This window comes from Ixodes scapularis, unplaced genomic scaffold, assembly GCF_016920785.2.
Source record: "Ixodes scapularis isolate PalLabHiFi unplaced genomic scaffold, ASM1692078v2 PGA_scaffold13__105_contigs__length_92229423, whole genome shotgun sequence".
Taxonomy (NCBI): domain Eukaryota; kingdom Metazoa; phylum Arthropoda; class Arachnida; order Ixodida; family Ixodidae; genus Ixodes; species Ixodes scapularis.
In genome coordinates, this window is record NW_024609839.1 from 43,813,727 (window position 1) to 43,831,338 (window position 17,612).

The following is a 17,612-nucleotide window of genomic DNA, read 5'->3' on the forward strand; positions in this document are numbered from 1 at the left end:
TGCAAGAAAAAAACAAAATGAAGGGGAAGAAACAATTTTCTGGCTAGGGACTTTTGATGCGTCGTAAGAACAAGGAAAATGTACAATACTGGAGGTTTCCAAACACACTCTTCGTGGCATCCTTCTCTGACAGTTGGCTCGTATTTGTGAAAAGCGAAAATTGTCGCCGATTTGCAAAGCTCCGAGGCACAGAATGTCAAGTTTTGATGTGTGGACCCTTTCCAAACGTTTCTGAAACTGATTGCCCGGTTAAAAGGGCTTAGCCAACACAATCCAATCCGACGATCATGATCAATGGCACGCCATAAAGTTCTAAACTTTGGCGGCAGACGACGAGGAAGCAGTCTCAAATGCCAGGTGCAGTCGTTACGGAGTTGATGACGCTCATTTTACGAGCACCCTTGTCAACAACATTTGCGTATTTTAGATCGGAGCGCCCAATAAAAACTTTATTCCTAGTGCTTCCAAGTTTACGCTCAGACAGCTTGCAACTGCTGACATCTGAAAAGGATTAATAGCATCGAACAAGCAACAGGTCTGGGACTCTTCTTCCAGCAAACTCCAGTTTGTTAAGTCTAAGCGCGTCCTACGTACGTTTAAACACGGTAAATTAAAGGCACCTGTGCAATTCTCTGCTGTTTCTGTTTTTTTTTTTTTGCGACCCATCTCTGCTCGCACGTTTCTTTTAAACGACACGTCAGATCTCTTTCGTTTGCACTTGGTACAGTAGTTTTGTGGTGTCGGCTAAGAACTCTTGCCTTGCGCCGTTTTCTTGTCTGTAAGATGGTCTCCAAAAAGACTCAGCAAATGCTCAGGGTGGGGCTGTCTTCGTTCCGCCGTGACAGAGATTCGCTGCGCTCTTGTCGTCCTCGAGAGCCCTCTTGCCGCCTCATTGGCCCGAGCACCGCGGCAACACTTGAGAAAGGGGGACTGGCTCGTCGGCCTTTAGTAGGGCCGATGGATGGCCAACTTGGGGATGAATTCGACGAGCAGCATCTGGTTTCAGAACCAGGGGTAAGGGACCCTCATAATTTGCAAACTTAACTATTTTGTTTGTAAAAAAAATGGTTAGACAACAAGTCAAACTGTGAGCATCAGCAAAATTACATTGTTAATTTTGCGTTGCAAGACAAGCCACTCTTCGTAAGTTGTGTACATTGATTGCAGAAACATTTTATCACGAAAATGTCAGCAATGGCTGTCGGCTACAGTTTGGCTTATTAAGAAAGCCAATAGCCGACACTGACCAATAGCTAACACAGTAAGAATGTGTAATGGCTAACAAAGTAAGAATGTGTAAGCTTCACACCATTTCATTCGTAATAATAAGATTGATGTAATTGCCGTTAGACGAGAAGTATAAAATGATGATTTGATTCAAACTAACATTGCTTGAACATGGTTCTAAACCTGAGACTGGGGCAGAAAAGAGAACACAACATAAGGTAGTAAAAGAGGAGCCAACGTCTCAAATTGAGACGTTTCCTTCTCTTTTACCACCTTCTGCTGTGTTCTCTTTTCTGCCCCAGTCTCAGGTTTAGAACCATGTTCAACTTACACCAGCACGCCTGCACTCTGACTATTTTAACATTGCTTGCTTTGTGTCGGATCAAAAGCCACTCTTGGAAGTAGATGCAAGTTAATTAAGGAAACATTTGGTCTAGAAAACGGCAACAACGGCTGCCGTTTCCTTGACCATCGCCACATTTGGCACCGGGCAATAGCGACATTCAGTGATCTCGTCAACTTTGCTGCCAGCCTGTGCAACAAAAGTCTGAGAGAACGGAAGAAGTGTCTCGACGTCTTCATTTTCTCATTTATAAGATTTTTCTTTGAGCACTGCAGAAGTTGTGCTAGCCTCGCAGCCGTAGCACGAACAAGCTGACGCAGAGTAGTTTCAATAACTTGAGTCTATTTTCGATCGGAGGGTACTTGCGTATTCCATCATGCTGTTGGAATCGCACCACTTCTTTCCAAGCTTCCAATGTAGACCGACCTGAAACAAAGCAACACGCTCGTTAACCGTTGAATAATCTGCAAGAGTTGGAGCAACAGTCCTGTGCCCCCATGGGAGGGTTTACGCCTAGCCTAAATAAATATGGCAGAAGCTCTTTTGGTGGAACTTTCACGGGCGGTTCTTTATAGATATGCAACTGAAACTTCACCGTTTCTTCAAAGTGGTATTCTAGTCATTCGTTGCGTGGAATTCCCATCAAGAGGAAGAGGCTAGTGCGATGCCTCGGATTTCAGTATGAAGAGATTGTACTGTAGCATGAATCGCCTTGATATGATGATGACATTACATACTGAGAATACATCATATCATCATATGATATTACGACTCTACAACCTGCTATCAGGTTGTGCACTTGTCGAAGGTGTATAGTGTGGATGCAAGACCGTCTGCGGCACTTACTTGCTTCAAAGAAGCAAGCGTTTGCACAAATTTCTCTGCGTTTCTGAAAATCGGAGCAGTGAGCAGATGATGTTGCTGCTGTCATGACGAAACAGATGCAGTCTAGTGGACACCCCCCCCCCCTTTGAATATTAAAAGGTGGAAGAAACCACAATGACAGAAAAATGTTCACACTGTGGTGTCTCTAGTTATAGGTCGGCATTTTCATGAACGAAACCTGCACACTTACTTTCTCAACAAGAACTTGGAGGCTAATTGTTTGTACAAACCCAACGAGGCAAAGATCTGATTTAGAAAAAGAAGCGAAACCGCCAGAATGTTGAACGTGATGTTCACATGGTCAGAACCTTGGCATAGATCACATTTGCTGCCCTCCCTCTAAATTAGAGTGACTAACTGTATGTGCTTGATGTGCAAAGCAGGCACGTCGAAGATGCGCGAGCTTTTCTGTTAAAAGTCTACCCATTATCGAGTAAAGCCAGCACGAAGAAAGTGTGACTGGGTTGACTACAGTGCAATCCACTTATAACGATAATAAAAAAAAACCAAAATTCATTCGTCATAACATATCGTTGTATCTGGACTAAAAGCTGGGCGTTTCTAGTCTTGAAACTCTAGAAACTGACCGTTATAAGCAGTACATCGAGATATCTGGTATCGTTAGGAGTGGATTTCACTGTACTACACAGATTCTCCTACCAATTGCCTTTGTTTGCTGAACAGGAATTTGATGTTCGTTTAATTACAGAGCCCATTTTTGCAGCCGAACTCTTAGGAGAAAACCGTAGTAAAGAGCAGTCATGAAAAAGAGTCACAAAGGACTGTTACGTCACCTGACGCCATGACATGGTGATATCATGACGGCGTCGTTTCGTCACAGCTCGTAGCATTTTGTGCCCCCCCCCCCCCCCCCCCAGTCCTTGTCGGCATGATCAAGCAATTCATTGTTTCACCTCAACTGCAGACACATCCGACACTTTGGGCTGATGAGATCTAGCAGGCAGTGTCAGACGCGCACCATCATGGTGCTTATCTTGTTTATGCATGCGTTCTATCATCGCTCGACAAATTGCAAACAGACTGGTTCATCTTGTGGTTTTGAAGCTGCTCGATTGGTCCCAACTACCTTGTAGCCGCTTTCAATTGGATGCTGCCAGAAAGTTTCACTCCCGTAACTGAAGTATTTTTTTCTGCAATAAATTACTTCCGACATGCAGCTGCCACCTGAAGTGTGGGTTTCTGAACTTTCAAACACAATTATCTCAATTTCACTTTTCAGCATCAAATCTTGTTTCAGGAAAGCTACCATTTGATAATGAAATGATGTGTGGATCGAATTTTTGAAGTTTCTGTACTGAAACTTTTGTAAGGAACATACCTGGCTATGAGATTACTTTCTGCATTCTCATGGTCCTTTGTTATAAAAAAGCTGCAGTAACTTAAACCTAATGCTGGCAAATAATTTTTTAATTTTCACATTTCTACTTTTTAATAGAAATGGTGGTCTGTCATTTTTTACGTAGCCGTGTTACAGAGATGTTATACTGCATGCTTGTTCAAAAGAACTGGCCATTATCATTACCTTTTCTAAAAGAGTTTTTCTGGGGGGGGGGGAGGGGGGTGCATGTTCATTTGATGTGCATATATGTAACTTTTTAAAGGATATACTTATACTTTTAAAATTTTTCATGTCATCCTCTTTACCAACTATCAATATGCCCTGCAAATTTTATACGAAAAAGGCTAACGGTTAAAAAGTTTGCTTTCCTGAGTAGTACTGTCTCTTAAAAAAACACTAAACCTATGAAAAAAACTTCTATATTTTTTGGAAGGACAGGACGCCTCAAAATAAATACATGTTTCAAAATAAATGCATATAAAAAAATGTTTTTGTTTTTGTTTTGTGCAGGGTGATTTAAGGAGACGCCAGGCTCTTTAAATCAGCCATAAAATTCGGTTTCTTAACCTATCACGCTGCGACTTTGTGCAGCGTTGCCCACAGATGATGCATTTTTTTTTTGTAAAATTTGCAAAGACCGAATTTACCTGAAAAAAAAGTAAAGAAAGAAAAAGGCTTAGCTCCGATGGAAATGCAGCGAAGCCACCGGTCTTCAAACAACACGGCGCCGTTTCGCACGGGATACAAGAGATGGCGCAACGGACGAGCATACGGCGCCGAGAGCCGGCGTCTTTAGCAGACAATCTTTTCGACTCAAAAGTGGCGCGCGTTCCGCTGTCAGCGACAGTCGCAGAAACAAAAACAGGCGCGGTAACAACAAAGAACTGCAGTTTCTCGTCGTGGTGCCCAGTCAGGCGACACGATCGCCTTTTGCACCAAGGTACCATTTCGAGGAGTGTGTACCCCTTGAAAGAAAAAATAAACTCATTGATTGATTGAAAGTCGCCGGCTCTCAGCGTCGTATGCTCGTTTGTTGGCGGTAGTTGGCGTCGCGACCGCTTGCGCCATCTCTTGTTTCCCGTGCGAAACGGCGCCATGTTGTTTGAAGACCGGTGGCTTCGCTGCATTTCCATAGGAGCTAAGCCTTTTTCTTTCTTTACTTTTTTCTCAGGTAAGTTCGCTCTTTGCAAATTTTACCAAAAAAATGCACCATCTGTGGGCAACGCTGCACAAAGTCGTAGCGTGATAGGTTAAGAAACCGAATTTTCTGGCTGATTTAAAGAGCCTGGGGTCTCCTTGAATCACCCTGTTGTATTGATGATGCTGAACAAATTTTTCGATTTCCGGGCAAAACCGAAACCGTACTCTAGGCCAGGTTTGTATCAAACTATTTATTGTCCATTCCAACTCAAGAAAGCTTTTGCTAATCTGGGGATAATGAAAATACATAAAAATTCCAAATATAGACTTGCCATGAAATATAAACAAGAATATACCAAGAGTAAAAGATTTTTATTTGACTTGGCTTCCGTCAGAAAAAAACCGCAAACGCATACCCTTCGTCACCCTGACCATTGGATATTAGATAGACACATCGCGTTCTGACTACGGCCTTCAGACGATTAGAAGAGCCCTGCCTCCGTTGCTCAACACTTTCTCGCATTCCAATGTTGATATAGTATTTTTAACCCCACGTGAGATCCGTGAATATTTTCTTTGAAATAATGTCGTGTTAACTTTTTGTATTTGGCATGTCCATTTTCTTCATTGTTGTGTGTGGCTGATACCTAGTTGGCATTTTCGGCCCAGTGTTTTGATTTTCTTCCCTTTGTTTTCTTAATCCTGTTTTGAATTGGTGGACTTCTTTGCTTTGTACAATTTTTCACACCGCTGTGTTCCTCTGAGGGGTCTGGGGACCAGTCAAGCTCTTTGTAAGCTTTCTTCCCCAGCTTTCACCATATAGTATACATGTATATGGTAAATAAACTATTATTATAATAAAAAAAAGTAGAGCGAGGGAAACGAGGGCTGGGGAGGAGGAGGCAGACGAAACGCAAAAAAAAAAGGAGGAAGTTTCCCCCTCTCCTCTCCAGCATACCGTCTGCTTGCTCCTCCCCAGCCTTCCTTTCCCTCGCCCCACCTTCTTGAGTTGAAATGGGCTATAGTGTTCGCTCTGAGGCAACTCGGAAGTCCAGCAAGCTCGGAGCAGACACTAGTTGGGTACAAACGCTATCATCATCATCCGACAGGGGTACAGTTTCGGTTTCGTCCGCAAACCAAAAAGTTTGTATTGTAGCATAAATATTAGTAAAAAAAAATGTTTTTTGCGACAGACACATTTTGAGACATGCCTGTTCTCACCAGATAGGGTACTAGGTGCAACGTTTTTTAAAGTTGAAATGAAGTAGAATGGTGTAATTTCGTGTTTGACTTCAGCCCAATTTTAGAATGAGACAGCCCTCTAACGGTTGTCTGAAGAAATGCAATGGGCAAAAAAACAGGACCGCATGGCGTTGAAGGCACACCTACATTGTGGTAAAGGTGACTATTCTCCCAGTCCAGGACTTTCTCTATCGAATGCCGCATCTACAAATAAGATAGATTCCAGTTTTCTATCCCGTTCCGACACAGTCTTCGAAGGTCTGTAGCCGTCTATACACGGTCAAAAGTGTACATTGGCGCTTTAGTGTTTGCAAGATGCAATCATAAATGCGGCGTTGCAGCATCTAATTGTGTACAAGTTGTGGTCATACACCAAGCGTCTGTCAGCACCTGTTCTAGTGTGCTAACAAAAACAACAAAAAAATGTACAGCACGGGGCTTCAGAGTTTTTCCAAAATGATAAGCATGTAGTTCTTTCAGATTTGTTTTAAACAATGTGGAAAACACGACCGAAGGATACTTGATTTTTCTTGCCACGGGCACTAGTCGAAACTTTAAAGCTACAGAGGCCAGATTCACGAAGACATTCTCAGGCTACGCAACTTAGCTATGTTCGCAAGTTGCACACATCGCAAGAAGTGCGAAAGCTAATACTTACGAACTCAAGTTGTAGACTTTTGGTGCCCTGCAGGCTCCCGATGCCAGCGAGAGCGTGGCTGTTGCTATGGCGATAGTCCTTTCGGCAACACAAACAACCTATCGGGGCTCAACCCGCTTCGGAGCACGTGGATTCTGAATTACAACAAGCGCAGGTGGACTTTCCGCCAATGCTTGTCTGGAGATTGTTTCCGCGCAGTGAAATGACGACGCTATGATTTACATGGGCCCTAATGTCGAGAGAGAATGCCGGAAAACCGCCTCGGTCGACACTGTAAACTCAATCACTACGAAGTCAACACAACTACCATCATTGCTAAAAGAAGACGGCTTGCACTGGACGTCTGCAAAAGCGGCGCACAGGGAAAAAAATTGCTGCAGCGTTTTTTCGCAGCCTCGGGGCTGTAGGAGCGAGCAGTCGTCCAACAACACACATGTGAACTACAAAAGTGTCGGCAAGAGCCATGTAAATACCTATTTAATACACTGGGAAGGGACATGCGCGTGTTTGATCGAGTCGCTGGAACAGCGCTGTTGGACTGCATCTCGGTCAGCGCTTCGGGACCAATCTTTTATTTATTTATTTATTTACTGAAATACCTTAAAGATCCACTGAAAATAAAATAAATGTTTTTAAACAGTCTGGTTGAAACACGCGTGTCAAAAAACTAGCTTTACGCAAAACCAAGATACGTTTTTAGAGCAATATTGACGGTGTCACCTCCTTTCTACTTGTTTTCTCTCGGCATTTCGGGTGCATAGAGAGGTGGATCGGCTTGGCCATCACGTTAAGGTGGCGAGAGTGTATGACCATTCCGTGACGTCATGGGCTTTCCGCGCAGATTTTTAAATAAATCTCGAGCCGTCAATACTGCTCCAAAAATGTATTTTTTTTCACGTAAAATTAATTTTGTGAGACGCGTGTCCCAACCAAACTGTTCAAAAAAAACTTTTTTTTTTTCTGTGGCCCTTTAAAGGTTTCTTCAAGTGGATTACATAAGACAAAAGGCACACACATTACGAGGAAAAACTGACTAAAAAGAATCAAAAGAATCAAAGCAAAAAAATAAGAATAAATATCTAAAGCAAATCACACAGCTACCACTATTTTAAAAAAAGAAATGATAGAACATAAATTACAACATTGCTAAATAAAAGAAATATGAGTCCAAAAATATTTGGGGTTTGTTTTGGTGACAAAGGAATCGGGAAGGGCATTCCACCAGACAACATATTTTTGAAAAAGAAGAAAAGAAAAGTGAAGAGGTTTGTCAGGTGTAGTGATCAGGTTTGCACAAGTGGTTAACATGAGGCGATGCACTGAGAAAGTGATTTTTGCGGGCCATCTCTCTACATTATGTAGAATCAACGAAAGTTTCCTTTTTCAGCAAGAGCATTTGCCGCTGCTGCCTCTGAAAACAAGGCAATGACAAGCGGAAGAGACTGACTTCTGAGCTAAAAATCGAGGTCAGAAGTTAAACTATTTATACGGAAAAGGTCGTCAAGGGTCGCGCGGGCACATTCTATTCAGCAGACGGTCTTGGCCAGGGACAGTCGGAGCAACACAGCGTAGGAGTGCCTTGCTAGGCCTAGTGTGCCGAACTAGCCCTTGGCAGCTGCTTGGATGGCGAAATCGCTGCCGTTGTAGCTTTTTTCAGATATCTTTGGAACCAGCGTTCGTAAGATTGTTTCATAAATCTGACCTCCAGTCTATAGCAGCTTCTACGTGACTTGCACTCACGGAGAAACAAAGGGTACAGTGAAATATCACTTGAAGAAACTTGAATTGAAAAAAACCACTCAGATGAAAAAACTCAAATTCCCCAGCAAAGCCACGCTGTGCATAAAGCATTTAATGGGGTGAACTTTCACCTATGTAAACTTTTCTTTGAGGTGCCTTGAAATTTGTTCGGGTTGTATTTCACTGTATCTCCCGAGATTCGACATGGCGGGGATCGAAGCACAATAGACCTTATTTTTCCTGGTGAAGTCGTGCAGAACTTTGAGGGCTGTGTTGCGAGACTCAAAGATGGTGACACGTCTGTGCTGTCTTAGTGTTCCTACGTTGTGCCAAATTGACTGTACAAAGGAAAAGGAGATGAAAAACAAAGAACTGCAGCCTGCACTAGAGCCTTGTTTCTCAGACCTGTTGAGAACATTCGTTACGAGAAGCGATAGAAGCATCGCTATCTTCAAGGACCATTGCTTCCCATTTTGGATAAGTGGCACCAAAAATAGAGAAATCTGCACTCTGTAGGTGGCACAACCTGTTGCCCGATGAAAAAGGTTCAGGCTAAATTTATTTTTATTTTTTGGGCTCCTGTGAGACTGCACCGAACAAATCTTTCCAGTATGCCTATGCTCCTACAGGGTGCAGCCATAGGGATCAACACATTGGCATGCATTGCAAAATTTCAAATTCTTGCATACCCGCGATTGGGACGCGAACATAGTCTCTCAAGATGTATGTCTCTTTTTTCAAAGCTTAAGTCAGAGATGGTAATATATTAAAATTAAAGCACAAACGACGGCTGTGCATTTCCTATGGCCTATACAAGATGTTTGTTGTCTGCACACTGGTTTGTGAGCTTTCCCACAGGTGGTCATTATTCATCATATATTGTTAAAAGTATTAATTAACGCGATTATCTCGCACATCGCCAGCCTCTACTATTGGCTCTTAGTGTTTTTGCGTACAGCGAGCCATGCGGGAGCGAACTCGTAAACCAGTGTGGAGACGACAAACAGGCTTTTATAGGAAAAAAAAAATACACGGCCACTGGTTTCGCTTTATTTCTTACATTTTACATCCTCCAAGTTGGGCTCTGAAAACAAGACATAAAACTTCTTGCTAAACTATGCTTTCGTGCCCAATTTCACGCATGCATGTTTGGAATTCGAATTTTGCAAGGCGTGCCAAATGTGTCGGTCCTTACTGCCCCACCCTGTACATACACCCTCTCCCCTCGCCTTGCTTCCCGCTGTCGTTCTTTTCGAAGGGCAACGTCTCGCACGACCAACGTGATTAGAACCCGTCTTTGCGCTTATTTAGCCTTTTTCGGCGATTCTCTTTTAAGAAATGGTAGCATGCAGCATAAATATCAATAAAAACCGATACAATGCCAGCACGTTTTGACGGGCGGATGCTATGTTGGGCTGCACTTCGTTTGAAGTTCACAGGCAACCTTCTAGACTGTGCTTGTTACTTGAAAAGGGTTCATTACTACAGTGGAATCTCGTTAATTTAAAGCCTCTATATTCAAACTCGTGGATAATTCAATCTAACATGCAGGTCCCGTCCCATGAGTTATAAGGGAGGAAACTCCCAGTAGTTCAAACTTTGCATTATTCAAAGAACGTTTTGGTCCCCTTTGGGTTCAAATTATAGAGATTCCACTGTACTTCCTCCTAGCGCTTGGGCTAGATGCTCCCAAAGAGAACTTGGGGAAAAGATAAACGTTGGGGAGGGAGCTCAGTGTTCGAGGAGACGAACGACTCACCCGTTTGCTCAAGCAGACGACGGGCCAGAGCGAGCATCCGAGGGTACAGCAACAACACAGGCAGCCGCAGAAAAGCCACTTGACGTTCACGGGTAGAGTCCTGCGCAGGACGCTGTTGATGCGCACCATGGTAGCTTTGAATTCTTCTGGAGCCACCTGCGGTAATTTTGCAGCTGGTTAAATTACAGCTACCACAGCACGCCACCTCGCACGAGAAACAACTTTCGGCCCTACGTGTAAACGAGGGTGGCGCCATTTCCCATCGACTATGGTGGATGAAAAGTATGGGTCCGGCAACGGCATCTGCTCATAGTGCCCATTTGTTTCGCCTGCTCAGTTAGAGCCACTTGCTTGCCTCGTATTCTGCCCAACATCTTTTAATGCACATTCCTAAAACTCGTTACAGACTTCACGAATGCAAACCTCTATACACGTGAACTACTTCCTGTGTCATTTCAGAAGTGAAGAGCGCTCGTGCACGGCTCTGATGTTCGAGCGCCCATGGGCCGAAAACTTTGACCGCATAGCCACAGCAAGGTGTCCTTGAGTATATACTCTGTTGCAGGTTAAGAAAAGCAAGACAAGCTTCGCCCAAAAAGCCCTGCAATCATTCTACTTTAGCAGAGTGAATGCCAAAGAGGAAGAGAGTTCACCTGCCTCCTCTCCAGTGTTTGATCTGTTAAAACCGAAAGAACGTAGGGCTTTGCAGGCAGAGCTTTTCTCGCTTTACTTAGCCAGCAATAGAGTGTACACCTAGTGATCGGTTTGCCTTGCTGCATGCCCTACCCGGAGAAAGAACACGGAGCAAAACGGTTTCAACAACAAGAAACTACATTTAATTGGACGTGGACGGGACGAGGGAGAATACTAACAGAAAACCAACGAGCACTGGTGGTGCTTCATTCCAGCCAGCGACTCGCTGACGGTCATCACAGTCCATGGGAGCAGTGAGGCCACGGCACAAATTCTATTGGTACGTCGAATCTAGCCGGAGGCCAACATAATGGAACCGCGCGCGACGATTTCACTGCTTCATGTTCCCATTGCCATGCTTTAGGATTCTGGGGCCGCCATATCGCTTAGAGGTGATTCCTAGGCAAAGCATAGGAGACGAGCCTCCAGGAATGCAAAGACCCGTTTGCAGCTAGCTTCTGGCACAGCGAAAACAGGTGCAGGAGCCGTGAGGCTGCGGACTCTGTTTAATGGAAAGAAGCGGCGTCAGCGATTTCTTTATCTGCCAGGACTCGCGGCACCCGTGATAGTGGGCCTAGATTTTATTACAGGCGAAAGCAGGACACTCGACTTTTGTAGAGGGGGATACCGGTCGGGACAGCAACCGGAACTGACTATCTGTTATTCCTCCGGGTCGGGCATGCCCAGCCAGGGCAAACCAAACACAACCTTTCCGAAATAACGCTCCTAGGCCGCCACCATGCTGCTGATGATGAAAGCGTCTGGTGCGATTCCCGCATGCCCTAATAGTTTTTCTGCCACTCTCCTGGATTGTTGAAACCTGCACAGTGCGATCCCCCACTTATGTTTTGCGGTTTCGAATAGAAAGATTTCCAGCCTCTCTTGGAAGTTTCTGCTTTATTTTCCTTGAGCATGCTCCGTGCCCTTTCTCTGTTGTCTTCCCCCGTTAAAATGACGCTGGTAAGCGCACACCATTTCAGCGGTTCTGCTCGACATTCACAAGAAACAAAGCAAGAAAAGAACATCGAACGGTCCACGACACAATTCTTCAAACAAGGACAACTGTTCTTTCAAGTCCCAGAGATAATCTGCGTAGAGGTTTATCTTGGGGACTGGAGAGAACAGTTGTCTCTCTGCGCAAAAATTTTCCAAAAGCTGGGATTCATGATTAAAAACGAATACCTCCGACTTGCATAACAATATCAACATTTATCAGACGTTTCGTCTCCTATACGGGAGACATCATCAGTGCGGCCTGGGAACACCCGACTAGCTACCAGAAATTCAACGCTTCTTCTTCCTTCTCTTCATCCGTAGCGCTGGTTCTGCCGACTTCTTCGTCCATGGCATACGGGAGACATTATCATCGTCTGCCCTTGCTTCAACTTCTTTTTACGTCCGTCCTGGATGGTAAGTTAAATGACAAGTTATTTCAGGATGTCGGTGTATACGTCGGGGAGGCGGCCGCGGTTAGAATTGCAGGCGGATGGGTCACTGCGAATACACCATGATTCCAGACATCTTCTGGGGCCCCACCGTTGTTCGCGTGCCAGGGTCACAGCGTTCGCCAGGTCAAAAGTGTGACCAGTCGTCCAACAATGGTCCACCAGTTCAGTTTTTGATCTTGTGGCATGTGTTGCCTTCTCCACGTCTCTTTTGTGCTCTTTGAGGCGGGTACTCCGTTTGCGGCCAGTTTCTCCGATGTAACACTTGTCACAGTCCTGACAGTTCACTTTGTATACAACACCACTTTGAGATTCAGGAGGGGTTCCAGATCAAAATCTGAACTGATGGACCATTGTTGGACGACTGGTCACACTTTTGACCTGGCGAACGCTGTGACCCTGGCACGCGAACAACGGTGGGGCCCCAGAAGATTTCTGGAATCATGGTGTATTCGCAGTGACCCATCCGCCTGCAATTCTAACCGCGGCCCCCTCCCCGACGTATACACCGACATCCTGAAATAACTCTAAGCAGAATTTATTGTCCATTTTTCTTCCACCAAGTCCGCAAGTCTTTGCTCAGGGCACTGGATGGCGTTTCCGGCTTATTTTCCCTGACTGGGCTCGATTTTTGACAATGTCCCTTACAATTCCGAGTAGTGCCTCCATGTCACACCACTCAAGAACAGTCGACTAAAGGAACTTAGTTGTAATGAACCAATGCATAGCATATAAAAGGGAAGTATTAATAAAAATCTTTATTGGCTCATCACAGAGCCACACGAAGGCAACAGTCCAAACTATGGGGACAAGAACGACGGGGCGTCTGTTTCAAATGCCCCTGCTCCAGCATGCACAGTGCTGGGGCTGCGCGCTGCAGGCTTTCAAGACGCCGAAGCGGTATCAAAAGTAGGAAGCCATCATTCTCATCTTGTCAGACTGCAACAACTGTGTTCATATGTGGTGATACAATATGCTACATGAGGAAAGCACTGTCATACAAATACAAATCGCACGCACACTCGCAGGCAGGAGATTTTGTGCCAGTATGGAGAAGTGAACGGTAAAGGGGGCAATCATGGTCGAATCGAGAAAAGCAAAGACGGCTTTTACAAATAAACCATGCATCGCAAAAAGCTGAACCGTAGTGAGAATCCGATGCTAGCGGTGATGATAAAATGTGAAAGTGTGAGCGCATGAAGTTACCTGGATCAAAAGACACACACAAAAAGAAAAAGACTTCTCAATGAGCCGACATCTACTTGAGCCTAATATTCACCGAGCAGTAATTTGAGATTGTGGGCGCCTGTAGCCTTTATTTCAGTGAAAGAAACTGGGGGCTATGTGCCACAAATATTTCGTTTCTCCTAAAAAGAAACGGAAGTGACGGAGCTGACAACATGGCGTCTGATTGGTTAGAGGCTCAAAGGACTGAAGTTTTTTCTTTCGTGATTTGAGCCTCTAACCAATCAGACGCCATGATGCCAATTCAGTCACTTCTGTTTCTTTTTAGTAGAAACGAAACATTTGTCAAACATAGCCCCCCTGGCCACTTAGAAAGACAATACTGTCTTCTTTCATGCTGACAAGTTTCTTCACTGACATATTGCTGCAAGCACTGACAGTCTGAAATTTTAATTTGGTGAAAGTTTGGCTCAGGTAAACGTCGACCCATAGAATTTTTTTTTCTGTAGTATGGCAACATTATGCGCTCAAACTTTCGCATTTTATCTTTACCGCAAGCGTCAGAATCTCACGGAGTTTCAGCCGCCTTCTGCGAAGCGTACTTTACTTATGAGAGCTAAAAAGCCGGGTTTACCTTTCAGGATCGGACTTCGTAGATCAGCCGATCGATAATGAAAACAAAATTCCGGATCGACGAGCTGTTTAATGGTCGTGACGTCTGCGGGACGTGAAGAGGGAGGGCGCGACACCACAAGAAACGCGTGGGTGAGGCTGAATCGATGCTGGAAAAAGACCTCCCCTCCATTTCCCCACACACGCACGCCGTTACTATCTGGAAAAAGTTGCGGCACGCCAACCAAACACACTGGGCGATATCGTTCCCTTTGTTTGCCGTAACTACCACGAAAAATGCACAAACAAACAAAAAGCGCGTCGCTGGCAGCTCTCGCCACTTGCCTCTGTGCGTTTGGAGGGGATAAAAACCCAACGTTGTTTGTGTTGCTATTTATTTTCAAAGCGACCTGACGTTCAGAGACGCTGTCGGTCATACCGCGGAGGTCTTTTCCTTCTTTCGTAAGCAAGCACCGAAGCATGGTTTAAAAAATGAAAGCCGCTTACAACTCCCTGTAACGCCGAATTAGAGCGCAGCTCTTGAGGAGGAGGAGGGAAGGGCACTGGGGGGGGGGGGGGTTAAACTAACCAGGGGGGGCTCACGTTACCTTGGGGGTCACGTGACCCCCAATGCCGATGATGTCATCACTGACGTCACTGATGACGTCATCAGTGACGATGACGATGCGGGTACCGATGACGTCATTAGTGACGTCACTGATGACTTCACCAGTGATGATGACGATGACGATGCGAATGTCGGTGACGTCATCAGTGACGTCGCTGATGACGTCATCAGTGATGATGACGATGACGATGCGGATGCCGGTGACGACATCAGTGACGTCACTGATGACGTCATCAGTGATGATGACGATGACAATGCGGATGTCGGTGACGTCATCAGTGATGATGACGATGACGATGTGGATGCCGGTGACGTCATCAGTGATGATGACGATGACGATGTGGATGCCGGTGACGTCATCAGTGATGATGACGATGACGATGTGGATGCCGGTGACGTCATCAGTGATGATGACGATGACGATGCGGATGCCGGTGACGTCATCAGTGATGATGACGATGACGATGTGGATGCCGGTGACGTCATCAGTGATGATGACGATGACGATGTGGATGCCGGTGACGTCATCAGTGATGATGACGATGACGATGCGGATGCCGGTGACGTCATCAGTGATGACGATGACGATGTGGATGCCGGTGACGTCATCAGTGATGATGACGATGACGATGAGGATGCCGGTGACGTCATCAGTGATGACGATGACGATGTGGATGCCGGTGACGTCATCAGTGACGATGACGTCATCGGGAGGTCACGCGACATCGGCGGGGGTCACGTGACCTCGAGGAGGGGGCCACGTGACCTCAGGGGAGTCACGTGACTTCGGGGGGTCACGTGACCCCCCACGAGGTCACGTGACCTTGGTGGGGGTTCGCGCGGTGCATTATGGGACATTTCCCATGATGCACCGCGCGGTTACGCCGACGCCGACGGCGACGGCGACGCCGACGGCGACGCCGCTCAAGCCGGAAACGGGCCCCTAAGAGCTGCGCTCTAAAATGGACCATAGAAGTGCTCGCGCGAGCGCATGCATGCACGGTGGGGGGTGAAGAACTCTTGCAGCGTGTGACGTTGAGGCGGATGGAGTATGTGCTAGCTCGTCCGGAGGAGATAGACCGGTACTCACACTGTCATGTTTCCGGCGCCTCGTATGACCATCGGTTCGGGTGCGAGGCTCACCAACGAATCTTCGTTGGCCCTCAGGTCTTCGTCGTCCTCTTCGTAGATCGCGTCGAGATCTGCCATGTTTGACTATGGCGACGCCGCCATCCGGCTTCAGGGTCACGGGCACGCACTCGTCGCTCTCCTGTTTCCGTCTGTGCGCGAGAAGTAACCGTGGTACGCCCTAATGCGACTTCAAGCGAGTCATGGCACCGCACGACTCATAACAAAAGCGCTTAGGGTTCGTTCAGCTGTTGTGAGGATCTCTGCCAGTCTCTGTTTCGCTGTTCCCTGTTCCTCTGTGATAGCTTCTTGCTTCTCTCACAGGTGACGGCAATAAAAAACATGTTTAAATATAATAATAATATTGGCAGATGGCGCGATAAGCCGACTAATTAAAACTAAGATTGTTTTGTACATATATAAATGTTTCTGTCACGTGATTTGTTTGAGTGCGTTCTTTTACTTAAAGGGACCATGAAATGACCTTTTTACTTTTTCCAGATAACTTTTAAATTAAACCGTCAATGCTCACTTAATGCCGAACAGGCATCCGTCTTCGTCTCGGTTTATTAACTTCTACACAAAAAATTATTGAAATATCGACTTTTTCATTCTCTCCAACTGACCCCAAAACAAGCCGTGATGTAGGCCGTTTCCGGAACCGGAAGTTCTCTCGGCAGTAGGAGAATGGGAGTGTTAACGGCAACGAGTTGGGGTGCGCCGGTAGGTTTTACTACTGCGCTGATGTCACCGACGTATTTCCTGAATCGGCGCCTCTCATCGCAGCTGAGCGAAATTCAATGAGATATGTTGCGCTACAGCGACAGCATGGGACTAGTCCCATACGCCGGTATGCCTGTTGGGAAGTGCAGCGAGTCTTCCGATGAAGACTCCAGAAGTCAACCACCCTGTCATTGTTGGCAGAAGGGCCGGCCCGTGTCAGTCGTTTGCAAAGCGACGTAGATGGCGTTTTTCGTGGCCTCGGAGATGCAGGAGCGAGCCGACGTTAAAAAAGATACGTTTGAACTACGAGTGTCAGCAAGAGCCACGTAAATACCTGTTTACACTCGGAGCGGACGCGCGCGCTTGATGGAAGTGCTGTATTCGCGCTGTTTGTAAGCGCTTCGGGACCGTTCTTTTACGATTGCAACTCGATACTGACGCGACACTCGGCAAAGAAAGGTTGGACCGGGTTTGTACGTATACCTCCCACGAACTGTTATAGCTCGACAGTGACGTGGAGTCTGTCAGAATAAAAAATGGCATACCAATAACAAAGTGTACATACCGTGTTACGAAGGTAATCCATACGGCGTTTATTTCAGCTCTATATCACACAAAACAAGAAGATAGAATCGACGAGTGTTCGTCAACGCTGCCTCGGAAAACAAGGGGAAGAGATTGACCTCACCTCTTAATCTAGAATTGAGGTCAGCGATCAAACTATAATACGGGAAGGGTCCACAAGGGTCGCGCGGGCATATTCCATTTAGCACACCAGCCGGTCGTAGGCAGACGGTCTTGCGACGAAGCAACGCAGCGCCGAGTCGGAATGCCAGCTAGGCCT

General features: G+C 45.9%; 1 protein-coding gene across 1 annotated transcript; it reads right to left on the reverse strand.

The window, feature by feature from the left end:
- Positions 1-945: 945 nt before the first annotated feature.
- LOC115326757 (cysteine-rich hydrophobic domain-containing protein 2-like) lies at positions 946-16,224 on the reverse strand. Its single transcript, XM_042289615.1, has 7 exons — positions 16,008-16,224; positions 13,631-13,653; positions 12,510-12,541; positions 10,355-10,510; positions 6,345-6,401; positions 1,937-1,996; positions 946-996 (listed from the first exon to the last, which is right to left on the reverse strand). The coding sequence occupies exons 1-7, from the start codon at positions 16,124-16,126 to the stop codon at positions 946-948; spliced, it is 498 nt and encodes a 165-aa protein (XP_042145549.1). The 5' UTR covers positions 16,127-16,224.
- Positions 16,225-17,612: the final 1,388 nt, after the last annotated feature.